The following is an 18,754-nucleotide window of genomic DNA, read 5'->3' on the forward strand; positions in this document are numbered from 1 at the left end:
AGTAATAGACACCTAGAGCCATATGTGTGCACAAAAAAAACATCAACACGTCACTATGGAGCTCAGATGATCACTTTCATTTACTAAGAAATGTTTTTGAAATAAATATCTGAAGATGTGGCAGTCATGTCATAGGAAGGTAAAAATATATAATAGAACCTTTGTCCCCTCCAATTTGTAATACCACTTCATATCATATCATTATCAGATAAATTGATGTCTCATGATGTTTTTTGACTTGTGCCACAACTGAAATGATGTACCAGATGAGGTGGAAACAGTTTTGATGATTGATCAATAGTTTAAGTCACTTTTTAAGGAAACATGCCAACAAATTCTCTGCTGACACCTCCTCAAATATGAATAATTGAAAGTTACCCCTAGATGTTCCACCATAGTTAACTTACTATTTTTGGGATGTTTGGCTATTGGCCAGGCAAAACAAGCAATCTGTTTTTTTTCACTTGGGCTTTATGTAGTGATTATTGTAATTGAATCACTCTTTTCTGACATTTTATTACCTGAACAATCATTCAAATATTAAAAAACATATATATTGTGAAACCTATTGACAATGGAAATAACTGTCTTAAAACTAAATAATTTTGACACAGAGTTAGTTGATATTGTACTTCAGCTAAATTAAATCAATAAGATCAAATGATGTATGTCCAAATGATATGAAGTAAATCTGTGACATTTGTGACAGTTGGGCAGTTTCTAGATTTGCCTGGTCGGTTAGGGTTAGGATTAGTACCAACCACCTTAAAATTGAAAAAAACTGTACTTATGTAAAGCTACATTATACTACTGTCCTCTTTGTGGATTCCAGCTATACATTAAAACAGCATGTAAGTGTTTAAGTAAAGGTAACAATATAAAAATGAAAAAATTACAAATAAAAGTGTTCCATAAAAAAATCCACATAAGCAAAAGTACAAGATTTAAGATCTTGCTCAGAAGGACTGTATGTTCCTAATTTTTTAAATTTTTAACATGTTACTGTAATATTGCTGTTTTAAATTTTTTGAAATCAATATATATATATATTTTTTTAGTAAATAAATCATGACTTAAATGGTGTCATAGTACCAATTAAGCCCATGCCAGACTTTTGACTTTTTTTCATCAAATATCTTTATTTTATATTCCAAAATCTACATGAACTAATGAACATATTTTCAAATGAGAGATAAATCTTGCTTTATAAGAAATGATCTCCCTTATAAATCATGTCAGTATCCATGAAAACCAGCTGAACTTAGATGTTGGTGCTTAACAGCTGAAAACATTGGTTAGACAATTAGATTAAATTACTGTCACCAAGTGCTATATAAATAAGGCTTGACTGATTGATAATCATATGTAATAAGTTACATTACTTTGATTAAGTTAGATTTGTTAGATTAGCCTATAGAAGCAGAAAATGCGTATTCAGTTACTGAACGGGGCCCTTTATGTTGTAGGAGTAATTTTATTCCACCAGGTGGCAGTAGTGCGACACATTGGATGCAAGTGTTTAAATTCTAGACCACGAAGAAGAAAAAGAGGAAGCACACGGTGCATGTAGCATGTAGCAGCAACAACAACAACATCCAGCTTTTCTTACTTTGCTGGATTCTGCTGCAGCTTTGAGGATTACAAGGATAATGCAAAGTTTAGTGGCGACTCTGTGAGTAGACACGTCAAAGGAAAAGCAACAACTCGAGTGTGTTAAAACCCAGAGACAGAAATAACAAGTTTGATTCTTCTTGCAGATGAGGATGTGACAGCCTGCAGCCGTGTGGTGTAGGTGGTGTTGTGGTGGTGGTCGCAGGAGGAGGAGGAGGAGGAGGACAGGAGGAGGGCAGGAGGAGGGTCGGGATGGATACCTGGACTCCCAATCCCCGAGCCAAGCCCTTCATCCCCCGCCAGCAGAGGAGCCTGTACCTCACCTGGAAATATAAGCTGACCAACATAAGGACGATCCGCCGCTTCTGTCAGGTCTGTGTGCAGATGCAGAAGTATCACACAGACAGTCTGCAGAAACAGACCCAAAGATACACAAACCCAGTTACAGTAACACACAGACAGTCTGCAGCCTCTCTGCAGAAACAGACCCACTAACTGTGATCCACATATAACCAGAACTGAGATATTTATCCTCACTGTGCTGATTAAGAGGGATTTAAACCAAGTGTGAAGCCTCCTGTGTTCAATGGAAGTGATGGAGGACAAAACCCACCACACACACACACACACACACACACACACACACACACACACACACACACACACACACACACCCGTCAGTTGTGGGTCCACCAGTTTTTTGGTCACTGGTGAGGACCGCCCTTTCCAGTGGTCAGACATGCTTGAAAAAAATCACGGGAGGTTAATATTTATTGTTGAAGACAAATACACACACACACACACACATATACTGAATCCTGCGGGTGTTTACCTTCATGTTAGCGAAATATGTCCAATAAGGGATAATGTTCACAATTCTTCACATCTGTCTTAAAGCAGCAGTCAGGTGTCCATGTGAGCAGCGAGAGAGGTTTTTTCTCTCTGTAATCATTCCTCCTGTTCATACTGACTATTAAAAGATCTCCTTCAAATGTGCTTTCAGTGTAAAGTGATGGAGGACAAAATCCACAGTGTGTCCACACAGTCATTTAAAAGTGTGAGTTAGTCATATTAAGTGATATCGGACACATTTACAGTCTTTTTGCATCAGATTCCCTGTTGAGCTGTGGTGGAAGTATAGTAACAAAAAGACTTTGGTCCTAAACATACTGTAACATTGAAACATAGAAGACTTTATGTGACTCATTTGGACGCTGAAGCTTCATATTAGCTTCAGATAAACTTTTAAATACGTTTTTACACAGAAGGAGGACTGTGGATTTAGTCCTCCATCACTTCCATTGTAAGTGCATTATGAATTAGTAAAGAAGTCATTTTTTTAGGCAGGTGTTTATATAAGCAGAATACATTATTGTGACATACTTAACCTTTATTTCATTGTAGGGAGCATGCTATCTCTTCCAAGGCCGCGCTGAACACAGAACATACAGAGACAACATTCAAAGACATTCACACAAATTTATCAACCTCATTCATAGAAAACATGTTGATTCACACCTCATCTGCCAAAAGATAAGACCCAATCTCTTGTAGGTTAAACTGAGCTTTCTAGGGATAAATAACTATAAAAAGACACTTTAAAAACAGACTTGAAAAAGCCTCCAAAGGCTCCAAACAACCCTTAACAAACATAAAACATATTTAGTTTGGAAGGCAGAACCAAACACCCTGACTATAAATGAAATTAGGTCAGATTACTTACTGTACTGAGCTTTTTCTCTCTTGTCCTTTCAACAGGCTGGCGCTGTGCTCTTTCTGCTGATAACCGTCATCGTCAACATTAAACTCATCCTGGACACAAGACGAGTCGCTAATGAAGATGCAGCAGCTCAAGAATACGGTATGAAACATTTCTCCAGTGTCTAAACTCTAACTCAACAACTGTCTAATATTTTCATAGTTGTCATGATAGTAGAGGTATGCTGGTGTCAACATTTCAATTATTGTTGCTGTAATTCAACTATTTATGCTAAAATGTTCTTTAATTACTAAACACAAGGATCACTTAGGGCTGGGCGATATGGACAAAATCAAGTATCTAGTCAGAATCTGACTGGTTGCAGTTTTCAGTGTAACAGCTGCAGTTTCAATCAGGCCTTTAGGACAAAATACAGTTGCATTGCCTTCACTTTAGTTAGGGAAGGTTTCCAGCAGCACACAAGGTGATAATCTAATTAGCTTAATCCTTAATCTGTAACCTCCTCCATGCTTAATGTTTCCTTTTTAACCAAGATATATTACACCGTGAAGATATCAAATATATTTCCTGTATTAGCTTCTTCTATAGAAACTGATTTTTACACTGGGTGAAATATTTAAAACCAAGACTCTGTGTTATACATTAATACATCAAATGGAGATTTTCTAGATGTGTTATGCATAATATCCCCAAATCTCTGCCGAGCCTGTGAAGTATTTTACTGAAAATTAGTTAATTGGGTTTGAACAATGATTGGCCTTTTATAGAAACTTAAAGATGTATCTGATATTTGAATATATTTGTTGTGAAGCGTTAGAAAAGCATACATTTAGAGACTGATTATCAATGTTTTCTATTCACTCTGCTGTGCTTATTCTTGGTGTAATGCTCCTTTTATTTTTAGATGACGTCATGCCCAACATGGAGACACCACGCAGGCCGCCAAACGGGCGCAAGGTCCTGGACATCGAGGTGTACTCCAGCCGCTCCAAAGTCTACGTGGCGGTGGACGGCACCACTGTGAGTCTTATTCTGACCAATGACCATCGTCTCTATCTCTGCTATCAATGTTTTCTTTTTTAATGGTTTTATTCTTTCTTGTCTATGTCATTTGTCAGTTGTTGTTTTTTTAATCTGTTGGATTTGTTATTACATTTTTAACCCCCCCGCCAAGTATAACTGGAGGGGATCATGGTCGTGTGTGTATCCATCCACAGATAATCTCACATACTACTGGACAGGTCAGCCGAATATTTGTTGTGCACATTTTTATGCTCGAGGACTTCTCGTAGTTTTTGGTGATTCACAATTTCTAAAAAAATCATAATGCCAATCTTTATGAGCCGATCGTAGAGCTTAGACTTTAGTCTTTTTAGCCATCCTCGCCTTTTTACAGTAATACAAACACAGTAACACACACACACACACACACACACACACATATACAGTAACACGCACACACATACACACAGTCTTGTTTTTGTCAGTTGTGGGGTCCACCAGTTTTTTGGTCACTGGTGAGGACCGCCCTTTCCAGTGGTCAGACATGCTTGAAAAAAATCAGGGAGGTTAAGATTTATTGTTGAAGACAAATACACACTCACACACACACACACATACAGTAATATACACACACACACACACACACATATACACAGTGATGGGTCACACTTTATGAGCCGATCGTAGAGCTTAGACTTTAGTCTTTTTAGCCATCCTCGCCTTTTTACAGTAATACAAACAAAGTAACACACACACACACACATACACACAGTCTTGTTTTTGTCAGTTGTGGGGTCCACCAGTTCTTTGGTCACTGGTGAGGACCGCCCTTTCCAGTGGTCAGACATGCTTGAAAAAAAAAGATTTATTGTTGGAGAACAAATACACACACACACACACACACACACACATATATACAGTAATACACACACACACACACACACACACACACACAGTGATGGGTCACACTTTATGAGCCGATCGTAGAGCTTAGACTTTAGTCTTTTTAGCCATCCTCGCCTTTTTACTGTAATACAAACACAGTAACACACACACACACATACAGTAACACATACACACATACAGTAACACAGTCTTGTTATTGTCAGTTGTGGGGTCCACCAGTTTTTTGGTCACTGGTGAGGCTGACTTTCCAGTGGTCAGACATGCTTGAAAAAAATCAATCAGGGGAGGTTAAGATTTATTGTTGAAGACAAATACACACACACACACACGCACACAAACACACACACACACACACACACACATACAGTAATACACACACACACACACACACACACACACACACACACATATACACAGTGATGGTTCACACTTTATGAGCCGATCGTAGAGCTTAGACTTTAGTCTTTTCAGCCTTCCTCGCCTTTTTACAGTATGAATAGTGCTATATAAATAAAGTTGAATTGATTACAACATTGTGATAATCAATTGCTGAAATCTGGGAATGTGGAAACTCCCAAATTATAAACAGTCTTCACAGATAACAAACCAGCTTCATTGTTCAACTTAGACCTACTGATATTTTGGGTTTCACCTCCACATAAAGCAGTTTGGATAGTCTGGCTAACTTGTGCTGGATTTCATAATAATAGTGACGTTGCTGCTTTCCCAGACCTCAGTGATTAACTTAATGAGAACAATGTCATCATAACTAGATAAAACAGTGATTGAACTACAAAAATAAGACCCAAATAGTAATAAATCGGAGTTATCCTTCATGAATACAACAGCCATCAGTTTTCTATGAGCTGAAAACTTGTTTAAATAGCTTTTATATTCAGATACTGGGTTTTTAAATGTTTAATTTGTCTTACCTTACCATAACTCTAACCCTATATCTTTTTAAATCCACCCTTAAAACACAAAAAAACTTAAAAATCACCACTAAAATTGCAGCTACTTGGTTTTCATCAGACATCAAAGACTTAATGTTGTTCATTTACTTAAATTGTAGGAACTTATTCAAAATATTCAGAAAATTCAGAAGTAAAGTTTTTCACTTTTGACACGAGTAAGCTAAACGCATCCTCGACTAGAAATCAAACATCTTGGTCGGACTGCTCCTTTTAAACACGTGATCGCACACACAGGTTAAATACTTATTTTTGTTTTTGTGTGTCTCCTGCAGGTGTTGGAGGATGACATGCGTGAGCAGGGCCGAGGCATCCATGTGATAGTCCTGAACCAGGCGACTGTAAGCATCTACTCAATTGGCGCTTTTCCACTATACAGTTCTAGCACTACTCAGCTCGGCTCAACTCGGTTTGGTACCAGGAACCTTTTCCATTACAGTACCTTCTCAACGGGGGCGGGGTCGTCATGGCACAGCTCTGTGAAACTGCCGTGACTTCGTTTTATACGCGACACAAACATATAAACAATGGAGGACATGGAGGCAGTGGTGTAGGAAGGAAGTAAGGAGTAAGGAGGGAGGGAGGTAGGAAAAGAGGAAGGAATGAAGGAAGGAAGAGAAGACAGGATGGAAATATGGAAGGAAGGAAGGAAGGAAGGAAAGGAGTGAGGCGGAAAAGAGGAAGGAAGGAAGGAGGGAAGGAAGGAAGGAAAGGAGTAAGGAGGGAGGGAGGTATGAAAAGAGGAAGGATTAAAGGAAGGAAGGAAAGGAGTAAGGAGGGAGGGAGGTAGGTAGGAAAAGAGGAATGAATGAAGGAAGGAAGGAAGGAAGGAAGGAAAGGGTAAGGAGGGAGGGAGGTATGAAAAGAGGAAGGAAGGAAGGAAAGTGGGCTGGATTGGACCATGGAGGCGATGGTGTACTTCCTGCTGTATGTGTCTTTCTGTCACACACAAAGCAACAAAATTGAGCCGTATGGCTGTAACGCTGTTGCCGGTATTTAAAAATGGCGGGTTTGATTCTTGTGTGGGAAGGCTCATGACTCTTCCAGTGACGACTCTTCTGACCAATCAGCGGCCGGCAGTCTGTTGACGTCACATTTTAGTATTGGCTCGGCTCACTTGGAACCTCAGCAGAGCAGGTACTAAAAAAGTACCAGGTACCAGGTACTATCCCTAGTGGAAATGCAAAAAAAAACTGAGTCGAGTCGAGTTGTGCTGGAACTGTGTTTTGGAAAAGCTCCATATATATGCTTCTTGAAGAACACAAATAAAGTAGTTTTAAAACCAAATAGGCTCAAATGTTGGTGTGTGTGTGTGTCTGTCTGTGTGTGTGTGTGTGTGTGTGTGTCTGTGTGTGTGTGTGTGTGTCTGTGTCTGTCTCAGGGTCATGTGATGGCCAAGAGGATATTTGACACGTACTCTCCCCACGAGGACGAAGCCATGATCCTTTTCCTCAACATGGTGACCCGAGGTCGTGTCCTCATCTTCACCATTAAGGTCAGTCAGTCGTTCATATAGAATAAAAACTACTACAAACACAGTAACACATACACACACACACACACACACACACACACACACACACACACACACACACACACACACACACACACACACACACACACAGTCTTGTTTTTGTCAGTTGTGGGTCCACCAGTTTTTTGGTCACTGGTGAGGTTAAGATTTAACATAGAGATCAGATAAAAACTACTTAAATAAAAGAGTTACTGTTATTGAGCGATGTCGACGTTCCAGTTCTCAGTGTTTTTGTTTGTGTTTGCATTTTCCCGTGAAGGACGAGGGCACGTTCCACCTGAAAGACGTCGCCAAGAACCTGCTGAAGGGTCTCGGCAGCCAGGTGTCCATCAACCTCAGCTGGAGAGACATGTGGACCCTGGTGGTGAAGAAAGGAGGTAAAGGAATAAACTTTCACTCCGTTAAATAGCCTCTTTTTTTATACACATAAAATTAATTTTCCTTCTCAAATTAGTTTAATCTCATATTCTAGTTTCATTTTAGTTACTGATGTTTTTATATCAAACTTTTGCTACAACTCCGACACAAAGGAAGTGAAAAGAAGCTTGTGTGTAATTCATTTTAAAGCTTTTTTGACGAACATTAATCAATGTTTACAAGAAATTCTCCACCTGTTCAGTCTGGCTTTTGATTAATTTATATTTTCATTATATTTGTTTTGATATTTTAAAATGTTCGACTTTTTTGTGTTTTATTTATGTTCTTTTTATCATTTTATAAATTTAAATCATCTGTTTCTTTTGGTCTTTTATTCCCTTTTTTAGTCCAGCTTCTATTCAACTTTATCTTTTATCTTTCATTTTTACCTTTTGTTTTATCTTTTTAATCTATTTTATCCTAGTTTTGTTTTATACTCTAACTTTTAATACACTTTATCTCTTATTTTCTCCTGTGTGCATTGGTCTCAGTTTTTTTTTCCTTCATAATTTGTTCTGTTTTTGCTCTCATTGTTTTTATTCATTTCTTTAAGTTGTCACTTGTTCTGTCTTGTTATCAGCTTGTCAGTCAGCTGTGCAGCACTTCAATCTCCTTTTAACCTGTATGAAAGCTGCTATAAAAATCAAATTTGATTGATTTAAAGTTGGCTTTCTCTGGCCGGTCTGTGTGTTTGTGTTTGTGTATCCAGGTCAGGTTTACGGAGAGAAACACTCCAAGTCTCCAGCTCTGTCCACATGGGGAGACCCGGTGCTGCTGAAAACTGAGGTGCAGCTCACAGCTTCTGAAGGTAAGATACATACTTCAATATCGCTTCATATCATAACCATATCCTCAAAAAAACATGCAGAACAATATGGGAATATGTCTTAAATTGGAGCTGCATGTGTCCCTTTTTTTCAGATTGTTGCTTTTTTGTTATATTTACTTCCAATAACTTTCTTCTCTCCTCCTGCAGAGGCGGAGTGCCACTGGGCCGACACGGAGCTCAACAGACGGAGGAAACTCTTCTGCAGCAAAGTGGAAGGATACGGCAGCATCTGCAGCTGCAAGGACCCGGCCCCCATCGAGTTCAACCCCGACCCCGTAAGACTCACAACAAGGACTCTTCACTTCACTGTTTCAGACCTTTTTCTTCTTCTTTTGCCACAGTTTGGGACGGAGAGAGAAAAGCCTGGAAGTCTGACTTAATAAGAGACACAGTTACAAGGCAAAAGCAGTGATTTTTTAATATTCCCATCTCAGTGTTGGGCACGTTACTTCAATGCCAAAGTAATTAATTACCAGGAAAAGTAACTATTATGTTGCTTTTTTAAAAATTGTTCAAATATGTCAAATTACTTGGCTGCCCGAATGAACAACAACTAGCCCAAAAGACGTTCAAAATTAAATTATGCTCAAGAAATGTACTAAAAAGAAGTAAATAATAAAATTGCACATGTAGCATATGTGCAGCAATTGAATTTTATTCCTCAAAAAGCAATAACAATGTTAACTTCTCTTAATATAACTCTATGAAAAATGTTACTGGAAATGAATAAATAATTAAATAAAAAGGTCGAAATGAATATAATAGTTGCTGAAATTAAACTACACAACATCAAACTAACAAACAGTCATTAATTTTAACTCATTTTAACTTTCTCTCTTTTCTTCCAGCTGCCCAATAATAACGTCCTCAGTGTCCCTGTTGCTGTCATCGCAGGAAACAGACCCAACTATCTCTACCGGTAAGATCTGGAGACTGATGATAAAACTCGGCAGTTATTTTCTTTTCCTGTTTTCGACAGTAATAATAGTTTTAAGGAGGAAAGGGAGGAAAGGGAGGAAAGGAAAGGAAGGACGGACGGAAGGAAGGAAAGGAAGGAAGGAGGAAAGGAAAGAAGGAATGGAAGCGAGGGAAGGAAGGAGGAAAGGAAAGATGGAAGGTAGGAGGGAGAAAGGAAGGAAGGAAGGGAGGAATGAAATAGAGAAGGAGGGAGGAAGGAAAGGAAGGAAGGAGGGAAGGACAGACGGAAGGAAAGAAGGAGGGAAGGACAGATGGAAGGAAGTAAGGAAGGAAGGAGGGAGGGAGGGAGGGAAGGAAGGAAGGAAGGAAGGAAGGAAGGGAGGAAGGGAGGAAAGAAAGAGAGAAGGAGGCAGGGAGGAAAGGAAGGAAGGAGGGAAGGACAGACAGAAGGAAGGAAGGGAGGAAAGAAGTAACAGTCAAAAGCAGAAACAGACCCAACTATCTCTACCGGTAAGATCTGGAGACTGATGATAAAACTCGGCCGTTATTTTCTTTTCCTGCTTTCGACAGTAATAATAGTTGTTTTTTTGCGGCTGTTTGGAGACATTTAATCCTTCTCTTTTTTTTGTGGCGTTTCAAGCATCTGACCTCTCACTACTTTTAGCTACAACAGCTCATTCACTCATAATGAAAATATGAAGATTTTAGTAAAAAAACTGGTCACTCTATCCATCAATTCCCTGCCACTTATTGAGTTTGTATCATGTTAATTGATTTATTATATATCCGGGAAGCTGCCGAGCACTGACAGAAATATGATAAATAAATGAATGATAATGGTTCTTATCGTTTCTGCAGGTTTTTCCTTCACTCTTTCAGCGGTAATGACCATGAAATCAGTGTTAAATTGTGTATTAAATAGTCTAAAAAAAAAGGGAAGGGGGGACGGAGGAAAGGAAGGAGGGAGAAAGGGAGGAAAGGAAGGAAAGGAAGGAGGAAAGGAAGGAAGGAAGGAATGTAAGGGAGGAATGAAAAGAAGGAAGGACGGAGGAAAGGGAAGAAAGGAGGGAGGAAGGGAGGAAAGGAAAGGGAGGAAGGAGGAAAGGAAAGAGGGAAGGTAGGAGGGAGGAAAGGAGAAAGGAAAAGAGGAAGGAAGGACAGAGGAAAGAAGGAAGGGAGGAATGAAATAGAGAAGGAGGGAGGGAGGAAGGAAAGGAAGGAAGGAAGGAAAGAGAACGAGGCAGGAAGGGAGGAAAGGAAGGAAGGAAAGGGAGGAAGGAGGAAAGGAAAGAAGAAAGGTAGGAGGGAGGAAGGAAGGAAGGACAGAGGAAAGAAGGAAGGGAGGAATGAAATAGAGAAGGAGGGAGGGAGGAAGGAAAGGAAGGAAGGAAGGAAAGAGAACGAGGCAGGGAGGAAAGGAAGGAAGGGAGGAAAGAAAGAGAGAAGGAGGAAAGGAAGGAAGGAAGGACAGACAGAAGGAAGGAAGGGAGGAAAGGAAAGGAAGGAAAGGGAGGAAGGAGGAAAGGAAAGAAGGAAGGTAGGAGGGAGGAAGGGAGAAAGGAAAAGAGGAAGGAAGGGCAGAGGAAAGAAGGAAGGGAGGAATGAAATAGAGAAGGAGGGAGGGAGGAAGGAAGGAAAGGAAGGAAGGAAGGAAAGAGAAGGAGGCAGGGAGGAAAGGAAGGAAGGGAGGAAAGAAAGAGAGAAGGAGGAAAGGAAGGAAGGACAGACAGACAGAAGGAAGGAAGGGAGGAAAGAAGGAACAGTCAAAAGCAGAAACCATGTGAAGCTTTACTTATTATTTTTATATAACATGGGGGGCGAAGACTTTTCAGAAATTGCTTTGAAAGGTTTATTACTTATAAATCAACCATAACATTTGTACGTGTGTGTTAATATTCTACCTATAAACTGCATTTCACTCTTACTCTCAAAGAAATGAAGACAAATGAGCCCCCCCCCCCCCATCCCTCCCCCTTCTCCACACACTAAATATTCTTATTAGTAAATCACTCGCTGCTTGACTTGACTTGACAGTTAATTTGTTTTTAAATTAACTGTACTGTTAAAAAAAAAAACAACCAACAACCTCAATTCATTAAGCTGCTGCAGGATGAATGAGGAAAGACGGCGACCCCTCCCCTAGAAATACACTCACTATTAATATGAAGGAAAATTACACGCACCTGTCCACCCCCTTGTTAAATTGGAACAAATCACACCGTCATGCATCAATACACAGTTAAAAAAAATAAATAATCATTTCACTCTTGTGCCTTTTTAAAATCACACTGAGGCTGGTTGTCGTCTGTTTTCAGGATGCTGAGGTCACTTCTCTCCGCGCATGGCGTCAACCCGCTGATGATCACAGTGTTCATCGATGGATACTATGAGGTATCAAAGTTTTTAATTCTTCTTTTGTGCTGATCATCACTTTAACTAAAGACTATAGCTGGGTGTTTAATCCACAGACTGTATAAAAGAAATGGACATAACATCCGTGACGTCACCCATTGGTTTGTGGACTGCTGCTTGGAAGCCAATAGTTACGAATCTAGGCAGCGCCATCTTGAAAATTTCAGGTGCATGCTGGGAAAAATAAAAACACGGATTCTACTTATATGGGCATGAGGCGGGGTCATGGGCGGAGCGGGGAGGTTGCTATGGTTGCGAGAGCTGGATCTCGAGGACATTGTGCAATCAACCTGTCAATCAGGATGTAGCCACGCCCCTAATGCATACCCTGCTTTATCGTCACATATAAAATCAGGGAGGCCAAAATGTCCCAAATGAACATCATACTGCATTGAAGAAGGCTTTAAACTAGCGATTGAGACCATAAACACATTTTGAAAACATTTACTGAGGTTAGAAATCAAGTGAGAAGTTGGTGAATTCTCCATTGACTTGTATATAGACGGTTGCCCCCTGGTGGCCTTTTGATAGAATGCAGCTCTAAGTTACTTCCTGGTTGGCCTCATTTCAGAGGACCAGAACTCCCCGCCTGGTTAAATCCCATCTCCAGTAATTTAAAAAAAAAAAGAGTATTTCAGGGCTGGCAGGTATTAAAAAGGTGTTGTTTTGGTGTTATATCAAATCTGAGCATCAAATCTCAGATGCTGGTATTCTTCTGATAGCTTGATTTAAACCACTTGACCACTCATCATATATTTGTGTGTGTGTGATTCAGGAGCCTATGGATGTCGTTGAGCTGTTTGGACTGAAGGGAGTCCAGCACACACCCATCAGCATCAAGAATGCCCGAGTGTCCCAGGTAAACAACGGCTGGCTCTACATCCATCCATCCATCCATCCATCCATCCATCCATCCATCCATCCTACCATCCTTCCATCCTTCCATCCATCCAATTCACACCAACCTGGATCAGATTTTCATTAATATATATGAAAAACTAGATTAGTAAAAAACCTGTTGAGTTCAATTAATGAAAGCAACTTCGATCTCTGCCAGTCTGCTTGTATTACTCCAATGTTTGTGTGTTTCCAATGTGTCTCTGCTTTCTGTCTGTCTGCAGCACTACAAGGCGAGTCTGACCGCAACCTTCAACCTTCACCCAGTGAGTATTTAACTCTTCTTATTTTACAAGCAGGGCTGGATTAAGACCACCAGAGGCCCCCGTTTCACTGCTAAAGCACTGTCTGTCTTCTGCTAGGTGACCATTTTTCCCCTTGCACTCATTGATACAACCTAACCACCAGTGCCTTGATGCCTTTTTAACCAATAACCAGCCAGTAAGAGATATATAAAACAGTCACTCATGAGGCAAGGCAGCTTTTTATTTATATAGAGCATTTCATACATAATGGCAACTCAACGTGCTTTACATAAAACAAACATTTAACAGTAAGAATTGGAAATAAAAAAACATTAAAACATGCAATTAACCCCCCCCCCACCCTAACCCACTAATAGTAATAAAAATATAAAAGATGTAAAAATAAATAAAAACAAAGTGCAGTAAAATAGAAAGAATAGAACATTAAATATAATGTTGCAGCATCAAATAATGATTTGCTTTAAAATCATTAACCTCTGTGTTGTCAAATTGACCCCGTCTGTTTTGACTCTTCCTTCCTTCCTTCCTTCCTTCCGTCTTTCCTTTCTCCCTCCTTCTCTCTTTCTTTCCTCTCTTCCCTCTTTCCTCTGTCCTTCCTTCCTCCCTTCCTCTTTTCCTTTCTCCCTCCCTCCCTCCCTTCCTCCTACCTTCCTCCTTTCCTTTACTTCCTCCCTTCTTTCTCTCCTTCCTCCCTCCCTTCCTTCTCTCCTTCCTTCCTACCTACCTCCTTCTCTCTTTCTTTCCTCTGTCCTTCCTTCCTCTTTTCCTTTCTCCCCCCCCAGCCCTCCCTCCTACCTTCCTTCCTTCCTACCTTACTCCTTTCCTTCTTCCTTCCTTCCTTCCTCCCTTCCTTCCTTCCGTCTATCCTTCCTTTTATGAGATTAGATAACGCTGCTGTCAGGTGGAAACCTCGTAACTCCATATTTCATTATGGACACATTTTAGGTTTCTAACAGCGACCATAATTATCGACATCAAGAGAAAGAGTCAAGCTGTGAACCCGAATATAAAAAAAGCACACTCATTATTTTTTTCTCACATGATTAAGGGCCCCTTTCTTCTCAAGGGCCCCTGGGTGCTTGCTCAGATTGCCCATATGGTAGATCGGGCCATGCTTACAAGTGTCAGATGTGTTCAATGTCATATTGAGCGGTTTGATTAATGCACTGCTTCTCCAGCCGAACCGTTCTCAGTATCAAACACACGGGCTTTAGCTGCACCTCGCTGCGTCCGCCTGCAGTGAAATCGGCGTTTCCACTGTAGCTGCAGTCCTGAGTTGACCGCTGCCAACTTGTATCGAACCCCCTCCTGCTGCTCCTGCTCCCCTGTGTCTGTGCTGCAGATCAGAGAGAAAAATCTGTGTCTGTGTTTTTCAGTGTTTTTGGAGCTTCTTAGTGAAACTCTGTAGGTTTGGACGTTTTAGTTTCTCTTCAGCGTTCCTGTTTGTACTTTCAGAAATCTTTTCAAAGCTTCAGCAACAACAACTTTATTAATAGTAGTATTAATTAAAAGGGTATTTACCTGTTTAGCCCTCCTGTTGTCCTCGTGTCAAGGGAGGAAGAAGGAAGGAAGGAAGGAAGGAAGGAAAGGCGGAAAGAAGGGAGGAAGAAGGAAGGAAAGGAGGAAGGTAGGGGGAGGAAAGAAGGAAGGGAGGAAGGTAGGGGAGGAAAGGAAGAAGGAAGGAAGGAAGGAAGGAAAGAAATGAATGAAGGAAGGAGGGAAGGAAGGAAAGAAGGGGAGAGGGAGGGAGGAAGGAAGGAAAGAAGGACAGAGGAAGGAAGGAAGGAAGGTAGGGGGAGGAAAGAAAGGGAGAAGGAGGGAGGTAGGAAGGAAGAGAGGAAGGAAAGGAAGGAAGGAAGGAAAAGAGGGAGGTGGGAGGAAAGAAGGAAAAGAGGGAGGAGGTAGGAAGGAAGGAAGGCAGGCAGGCAGGCAGGAAAGGAAAGAAGGAAGGGAGGTGAGAAGGAGGGATAGCGGAAGGACAGACAGAAGTTATAGTATAAGTTTTCCCTTGACAACAGTAAATGGGACGCTTTTATTGTGAAGGAGTTATGGCATTATTAAGTCTAATGAAGATGAGTTATGGAGATTAATTTATAAATTATACAGGGAGGAATAGAACAAGCAGCCACAGTGAGATGTTAGATTAAGAGCAAATTAAACTTCTTTTATCCTACAGTTGGAAAAACAGTCACAGCATGACGGCACAGCTGGAAAAATATGTAAAATATTAATAACTAGCAAGAGGCTGGCTTTAAGTAGCAGTTCTTATTGAGCTCATGAAAAGTAGCATTTTGAAAAAAGATAGATGGAAGGAGGGAGGAAGGAAGGAGAGAAGGATGGAAGGGAGGGATGGAGGGATGGAGGAAGAAGTAAGGAAAGGAGGGAGGAAGGAAGGAAGAAAGAAGGGAAGGAGGAAGGTAGGAAGGAAGGGAGGAAAGGAAAGGAAAGAAGGAAGGGATGAAAGAAAGGAAAGGAGGAAGGAAGGACAGAGGAAAGAAAGAGAGAAGGAGGTAGGGAGGAAGGACAGACGGAAGGGAGGAAGGAAAGGAAAAGGAGGAAGGTAGAAGGGAGGGGAGAGAGGGAGAGAGGAAAAGAGGAAGGAAGGAAGGAAGGGAGGACAGAGGAAAGAAAGAGAGAAGGAGGTAGGGAGGAAGGACAGACGGAAGGAAGGAAGGGAAGGAAAAGGAGGAAGGTAGGAGGGAGGGGAGAGAGGGAGAAGGGAAAAGAGGAAGGAAGGGAGGACAGAGGAAAGAAAGAGAGAAGGAGGTAGGGAGGAAGGACAGACGGAAGGAAGGAAGGGAAGGAAAAGGAGGAAGGTAGGAGGGAGGGGAGAGAGGGAGAAAGGAAAAGAGGAAGGAAGGAAGGGAGGACAGAGGAAAGAAAGAGAGAAGGAGGTAGGGAGGAAGGACAGACGGAAGGAAGGAAGGGAAGGAAAAGGAGGAAGGTAGGAGGGAGGGGAGAGAGGGAGAAAGGAAAAGAGGAAGGAAGGAAGGGAGGACAGAGGAAAGAAAGAGAGAAGGAGGTAGGGAGGAAGGACAGACGGAAGGAAGGAAAGGAAAAGGAGGAAGGTAGGAAGGAGGGAAGAAAGGGGAAAGGAAAAAAGGAAGGAAGGACAGAGGAAAGAAAGAGAAGGAGGTAGGGAGGAAGGACAGACAGACGGAAGGAAGGAAGGGAGGAAGGTAGGAGGGAGGGAGAGAGGGAGAAAGGAAAAGAGGAAAGAAAGAGAGAAGGAGGTAGGGAGGAAGGACAGACGGAAGGAAGGAAGGGAGGAAGGTAGGAGGGAGGGAGAGAGGGAGAAAGGAAAAGAGGAAGGAAGGAAGGGAGGACAGAGGAAAGAAAGAGAGAAGGAGGTAGGGAGGAAGGACAGACGCAAGGAAGGAAGGAAAGGAAAGGAGGAAGGTAGGAGGAAGGGGAGAGAGGGAGAAAGGAAAAGAGGAATGAAGGAAGGACAGAGGAAAGAGAGAGAAGGAGGTAGGGAGGAAGGACAGACAGACAGACGGAAGGGAGGAAGGTAGGAGGGAGGGAGAGAGGGAGAAAGGAAAAGAGGAAGGAAGGACAGAGGAAAGAAAGAGAGAAGGAGGTAGGGAGGGAGGAAGGACAGACAGACGGAAGGAAGGGAGGAAGGTAGGAGGGAGGGAGAGAGGGAGAAAGGAAAAGAGGAAGGAAGGACAGAGGAAAGAAAGAGAGAAGGAGGTAGGGAGGAAGGACAGACGGAAAGGAAAAGGAGGAAGGTAGGAGGGAGGGGAGAGAGGGAGAAAGGAAAAGAGGAAGGGAGGACAGAGGAAAGAAAGAGAGAAGGAGGTAGGGAGGAAGGACAGACAGATGGAAGGAAGGGAGGATGGTAGGAGGGAGGGGAGAGAGGGAGAAAGGAAAAGAGGAAGGAAGGAAGTGAGGACAGAGGAAAGAAAGAGAGAAGGAGGTAGGGAGGAAGGACAGACGGAAGGAAGGGAGGAAGGAAGGAAAGGAGGGAGGGAGAGAGGTAGGAATAGAGGAAGGAAGGACTGAGGAAAGAAAGAGAGAAGGAGGTAGGGAGGAAGGACAGACGCAAGGAAGGAAGGAAAGGAAAGGAGGAAGGTAGGAGGGAGGGAGAGAGGGAGAAAGGAAAAGAGGAAGGAAGGAAGGAAAGGAGGAGAGAAGGAAGGGAGGAAAGGAGTAAGGACGAAAAGAGGAAGGAAGGAAGGAAAGGAGTAAGGACGAAAAGAGGAAAGAATTAAGGAGAGAAAGTAGGAAGGAGGGAGGGAGGGAAAGAGGAAGGAAGTAAGGAGAGAAGGAAAGGAGTAAGGAGGGAAAGAAGGAAGGAAGGAAGAGATGGGGTCAATTTGACCCAGGGGGACGACACAAGGGTTAATTGGACATTCAATAAAATCCTGTTATTATGAAAATCATGTTCATGTTGTCTTTAATTATTTTATATATTATAATTCAATATAATATGTGTTTATTTTATTTTATTCATTTATTTATTTATTTTTCAGGAAGCCAGCTATGCCATCGTCCTCGAGGAAGATCTCGACATCTCCATCGATTTCTTCAGGTACGGCTGCTGCTCTCTGTTTCCTTCAATAAAATACACAATCACCACTAATTACTACTACTTCTTCCCTCCTTCCTCCCAATTCTTTCCTTCCTTCCTTCTTTCCTTTCCTCCTCCCTTCCTCCATCCTTTCCTTCCTTCCTTCTTTCTCCTCCCCTCCCTCCTTCTCTCTTTCTTTTCCTCTGTCCTTCTGTCCTACCTTGCTTCCTTCCTCCCTCCTTTCCTTCTTTCTTCCTCCTCCCTCCCTCCTTTCCTCCCTTTCTCCCTCCTTTCCTTCCTTCCCTCTTCCTTCCCTCTTCCTTCCTTCCTCCCTCCCTCCCTCCTTTCCCTTCTTTCCTCCCTTTCTCCCTCCTTTCCTTCCTTCCCTCTTCCTTCCTTCCTTCCTCCCTTCCTCTCTCCCTCCTTTCCTTCCTTCTTCCTCCCTCCTTTCCTTCTTTCTTCCTTCTTTCCTTTCCTCCCTTCCTTCCTCCCTTCCTTTCCTCCCTTCCTTCCTTCCTCCCTCCCTTCCTTTCCTCCCTTCCTTCCTTCCTCCCTTCCTCCCTTCCTTCCTTCCTTGACTCAAGGACAACAGGAGGGTTAAAAAACACAATACATCCCAAAAAGAGAAGTTTCATCAGTTCCCACAGTGGCCACTAGATGGCAGTATATATCCACAGTAATGAAGCTGCTCTCCTCTCTGTCAGAAACCTGCAGCCTTCCTTTGTTGGACAGGCGGCTTTGAACTGTGTTTGCTGCTG

At 41.9% G+C, this 18,754-nt stretch overlaps 1 protein-coding gene across 2 annotated transcripts in view; it reads left to right on the forward strand.

Moving 5' to 3' along the window:
* Nucleotides 1-1,771: 1,771 nt before the first annotated feature.
* pomgnt1 (protein O-linked mannose N-acetylglucosaminyltransferase 1 (beta 1,2-)) overlaps nucleotides 1,772-18,754 on the forward strand; it is a 23,534-nt gene continuing 6,551 nt past the window's right edge. Inside the window, exons 1-13 of one of the 2 annotated variants that reach the window (XM_053322020.1) lie at nucleotides 1,772-1,983; nucleotides 3,370-3,472; nucleotides 4,236-4,351; nucleotides 6,486-6,551; nucleotides 7,592-7,705; nucleotides 8,004-8,121; nucleotides 8,871-8,969; nucleotides 9,138-9,265; nucleotides 9,839-9,909; nucleotides 12,224-12,299; nucleotides 13,096-13,179; nucleotides 13,442-13,483; nucleotides 17,959-18,017. In XM_053322020.1, the coding sequence (XP_053177995.1) occupies nucleotides 1,864-1,983; nucleotides 3,370-3,472; nucleotides 4,236-4,351; nucleotides 6,486-6,551; nucleotides 7,592-7,705; nucleotides 8,004-8,121; nucleotides 8,871-8,969; nucleotides 9,138-9,265; nucleotides 9,839-9,909; nucleotides 12,224-12,299; nucleotides 13,096-13,179; nucleotides 13,442-13,483; nucleotides 17,959-18,017 (1,196 nt within the window). In that variant the 5' untranslated portion in view covers nucleotides 1,772-1,863. Of the gene's footprint in view, nucleotides 1,984-3,369; nucleotides 3,473-4,235; nucleotides 4,352-4,478; nucleotides 4,573-6,485; nucleotides 6,552-7,591; nucleotides 7,706-8,003; nucleotides 8,122-8,870; nucleotides 8,970-9,137; nucleotides 9,266-9,838; nucleotides 9,910-12,223; nucleotides 12,300-13,095; nucleotides 13,180-13,441; nucleotides 13,484-17,958; nucleotides 18,018-18,754 lie in introns of those variants that run through there. The other variant, XM_053322021.1, reaches the window with a different exon arrangement.

Source organism: Scomber japonicus, chromosome 7 (assembly GCF_027409825.1).
Source record: "Scomber japonicus isolate fScoJap1 chromosome 7, fScoJap1.pri, whole genome shotgun sequence".
Taxonomy (NCBI): Eukaryota; Metazoa; Chordata; class Actinopteri; order Scombriformes; family Scombridae; genus Scomber; species Scomber japonicus.